This window comes from Condylura cristata, unplaced genomic scaffold (genome assembly GCF_000260355.1).
Source record: "Condylura cristata isolate star-nosed mole 26May11 unplaced genomic scaffold, ConCri1.0 scaffold00045, whole genome shotgun sequence".
Taxonomy (NCBI): Eukaryota; Metazoa; Chordata; class Mammalia; order Eulipotyphla; family Talpidae; genus Condylura; species Condylura cristata.
The window spans coordinates 2,087,201-2,091,281 of NW_004567146.1; the positions used below are offsets into that span (position 1 = coordinate 2,087,201).

Consider the following 4,081-nt stretch of genomic DNA (forward strand, 5'->3'; position numbering starts at 1 on the left):
AGAACTGTAGTTCATCAGCTCACTTAATAAACTCTCTGAAATTGCTGTACTGGCATCCAACTGGTATGTAGTTTGCTTCAAGTAGCCACGTAGGTTATTCTAGACAGTAGAATAGTGAGAGAAGAAGTACTCCCAAGGAGAAAGAATGGTATATACAAGGGAAAATATGTTACAGAACATTGGAGGTTTAGGTATATGTATGTATATGTATATGCATATGTATATGTATATGTATATGTATATGTATGTATATGTATGTATATGTATGTATATGTATGTGTGTGCATGTGTGTGCCTAGATACATGTCGATGTACATACTCGCATACATATGCACCTATATATAGATACCCACATAAATTTTAAGATAGTTTCCATTAGGTCAGATTCACAGACCACAAAAGGATTCTCTCAGAACCCACTGAAACGCGTCCTCCCAACTTCCACATCAGCAGAGGTGCCCTGCCACCTAGCGGTCACGTCCTCAACTGCTGAACTTGCTGGTTAAGGCTCCCTTTCCCCAGGGCCTGTGAAGGACTAAGACACATCCAGGTAGCAAAACCACATAAATTATAACACAGGTGGAGATTTAAAGCCCAGTAAGAATGTTGAGGTTAAGGTTTTTGTCTCTCTACACTTCTCAGTAACCTTTGAATAGTTGGAAAGAGGTGGATGCTGGGGCTTTTTATTCAATGATGGCCTTGCTTTGCATAGGTTTTGTCTGAAATCTGGAGCACACCAGAATTCACTTTGTAACAGAGAAAATAAAATGCTTTCCTATTCAGTCTAATCAATCACCTTCATTTGTCTGAGCTCCAGGAAAACTCTTTCTAAAAGGATTATGTGATCCAAAGACCAGCCTGAGAGAGAGAACACTCAGCGCCTCAAATGCCTATTAGCTCTTCTTTCACTAAATATGGTCAAATCTCAGTAATAAGAAGCAAGGGACAACTTTCATGAGTTTTTAATATTTCACCTATAAGAAATAGCTGGCCCATAGATTTGGTTGACTTGCAATATGTTATCTGACATGCTTGAAGAAATCTTACAGTACCCTGTACTTTATATCCAGAAAATTATTGAAAGAGTTAGAAATCTAAAAAAAGCACTGAGTTGCAGATTTAGAAAACATAACTTTATGTGAGCTTATTCTTGAGTTGATTTCATTTTCTGTATTGAAATGAGATTCATGTTCTAAAATACATCGACTGACTTATATCCTTAGTGAAATTTCTCCTATTAGCCAAGTCTTCGGCATGCATTCCTGCTTCCCTGGCCATGGCTGGCTCAGACTCTATACTATATCATAGGTAAAGCATAGCGATTAGAGTTAACAATACCTATTTTTCACTTGAAAGTGGCTAGAAGAGTATATTTTAAATACCCTCTCTATAGCAACAACACTTGGGAATTATGTCAAGTGAATGAATATTAATTAATATCACTATGATAAAAATATTATAATATATTTGTATATCAAGTATCCCATTACACTACTTAAACTTCCACAATGCTATATGTCAGTTGTATTTCATAAAAAAGCTGGGGGGGGGAGCAAAATACTTATGGTTTTCTTGAATGGGTGGCATGTCCTAAATGAAATTACTGATTCACCTCCTATGTGAAATGTCCTTTAAACTATAAGTCAAGTCTACTGGCAGGGATTCCTGCTGTCCTGGCCATTGCTGGCTCAGATAGCATTGGATATTATTTTTTCCCCAAACTGTAATTCAGCCTACTTCCCACCAAATATTTAGAAAGTACTGCAGTCTTATGTAAATTTCCAGAGTTCTCTCTCTCTCTGTCTCTAAACTCCTTTGTCAGAAACTTAATTTTGGGGGATTATCTTGATGATAATAAATCTAGGGAAACCATGTATTCCCTACATCATGGGAGAGGGTTCAAATAGTAGCTTTCCTTAAGACTTGATCATGGAAAATGATTCCTGGAAAAGAAAATCTACCTCATTTCCAAAAGTGGATATCCTCTTCCAGTGATATGTGCTCACCAGTCCCCTGGAATTCAAGAAAAAATCTTCTCCCTCCTCCACATTTCACACTATCAAAGATTTTAAAAGCTCTGGTGAAAATTATCCACTCTATGTATAAACTGTCCTTTCACATATATAAAACTTCTCAATTCTGAAAATCAGGTATTTTCTCACCAGAAAAGGATAAGCAATTTCCTATTGCTTCCACATTCTACCTACTTTTAATGTCATCATTGCCCCACTCCAATCAAAGTACAGGTGTCTTCTAGTTTTCAACTTACTTAAAAATGTAAATTTTTGTGGAAGCATTTTAATGTTCCCACCTTGATGTATTCTGTAACTGCTAGACATTGTGTAGGAAACTGGTATTACTCCATGCTGCAAATATGATTCAAAGTGCATGTTTAACAATCTCTGAATGGTTTTCAATTGTCGCCACATCAACACTTAGTTGTTAGCTGAAGCTTCATAAAACTAAAAGGAGAATCTGAAAACTAATTTGCAAAAGCTACAGAGAGACAGCCTGCACCCCTCCCAGGAAGGGGTGGGGAGAGGCCCAGCTGCAGTTTGGGTGCAGGCTGCAGCTCAGCCCTGAGCACTGTGCCTGCACCGCACACAGGTAGGTGCCTGAGTCGTCCAGCTGGGAGCCGGTGATGTCCAAGGTGCTATCTTTTTTAAAATTCAATGACGTGGTTAACCTTCCCTCCTGCTTCTTTGTCTCTGAAGCTGTGTAAGACAGGGAGACCAAGCTGCCCCCCGGCTTCTGTCGGAACCACTGCACACTTCTCACGGTGGTAGAAAATTTGCAGGTCAGAGTGAAGTTTGTTCCCTCCTGGAGACTCAGGGTTGGAGGACTCTGCTCCACCTGCATTCCTCTTACCACTGCATGAAGAGAGAAGAACAGACATTAGATCTCAAGTACAGGCACTGATGCAGATTACAAGCTTGTAAAATAGCCCAAGAAACACCATGAGTGTGGAGAACCCCCAGAGCTCCCTGTCAGCATTCCTCCCCTCCCCCACGGTCAGCTGTGGCCTTCTCCCCTAACCCCACCTGGGACAACCCCAACTCACAGACAATCTGGAACCACAGAAGCCCCAGCAGAGCACCCCACTGTGCCATGATCCCTGCCCTGGAGCTGGAGTCCCTTCACCCTGCCTAGAAGCTGTCCAAACTTGGGTGCAGGCAATCACAGCCCACATGGTCCACAGAATCACTGAGCACCAATGCCATCTGAGCTCTGCCACCACCTGAGCAGGAAACCCCACCCACAGCGGCCCTGTGAGACTACACAGTAATCTCAACAACTGTGGGAGCAAACAGTGCAGGGGGGTATGTGAGGTTATAAGGTTTGTTTGGTTGTTTGTTTCTCAAAACATGTTATATGAGAAAAGTGCATGGGTTATCTTGTGAGAAAGAGAGAGACACACTCGAAAAACAATCAGTGTCTCAACTGGGTAAATTTTGTGTTGAAAGGAATGAAACCTTGAAGCAGAGTCTGGGGGAGATGCCTCATTTCCCAAATTGCTACTTTGGCCTAAATTCTAGTATTCAGTTATATGAAAATTCTGTTAGAGGAATTCTCTGATAAGTTGCATTGTATACTGAAGAAGAAAATATATTTTCTGATAGCAGGTGAGTTCTAAAAATCTAGGACATGTGATTACCCTCTGCAACAAGTGTTGGTGAAAATTACACTCTAATTTTCCCTCTCCGCTTCTCCCATCTGGACCCACATGGACCCACAGATTCTGGTCAGGGCACACACTGCTCTCAGATTAACACTTTTTCATTTGTTCCTTCCATTTGTTTCTTCTTCTTTGTTTTTTCCTCCCTTCTTATACTGCCCTTGATCATCTAATTCTTTCCCATCCAGAGGAGAATCATAATAAAATAGAATTAGTCACACTAAAATTAATTACAAGTTTATGGATTTTGGGTATTCAATACCATAAAAAATTTCTATTTAAAATCAGCTGATGGGGTGATGTTCTGTTGAGCTCCAGACTCAAACGCTGAGTGCTGTTACTGTTCCTGCAACTCTGCTCAGGGGGATCGTTGGCAGCAACGCAGGTTTTTCAGTTTATCATCTG

General features: G+C 40.7%; 1 protein-coding gene across 1 annotated transcript in view; it reads right to left on the reverse strand.

Annotated features, from left to right (window-relative positions):
• Window positions 1–2,859, reverse strand: part of LOC101631166 — a 28,426-nt gene extending 25,567 nt beyond the window's left edge. The window contains 1 exon segment of the mRNA XM_012733998.1: window positions 2,604–2,859. Coding sequence (XP_012589452.1) covers window positions 2,604–2,859 — 256 coding nt within the window.
• Between the last annotated feature and the right edge of the window lie 1,222 nt (window positions 2,860–4,081).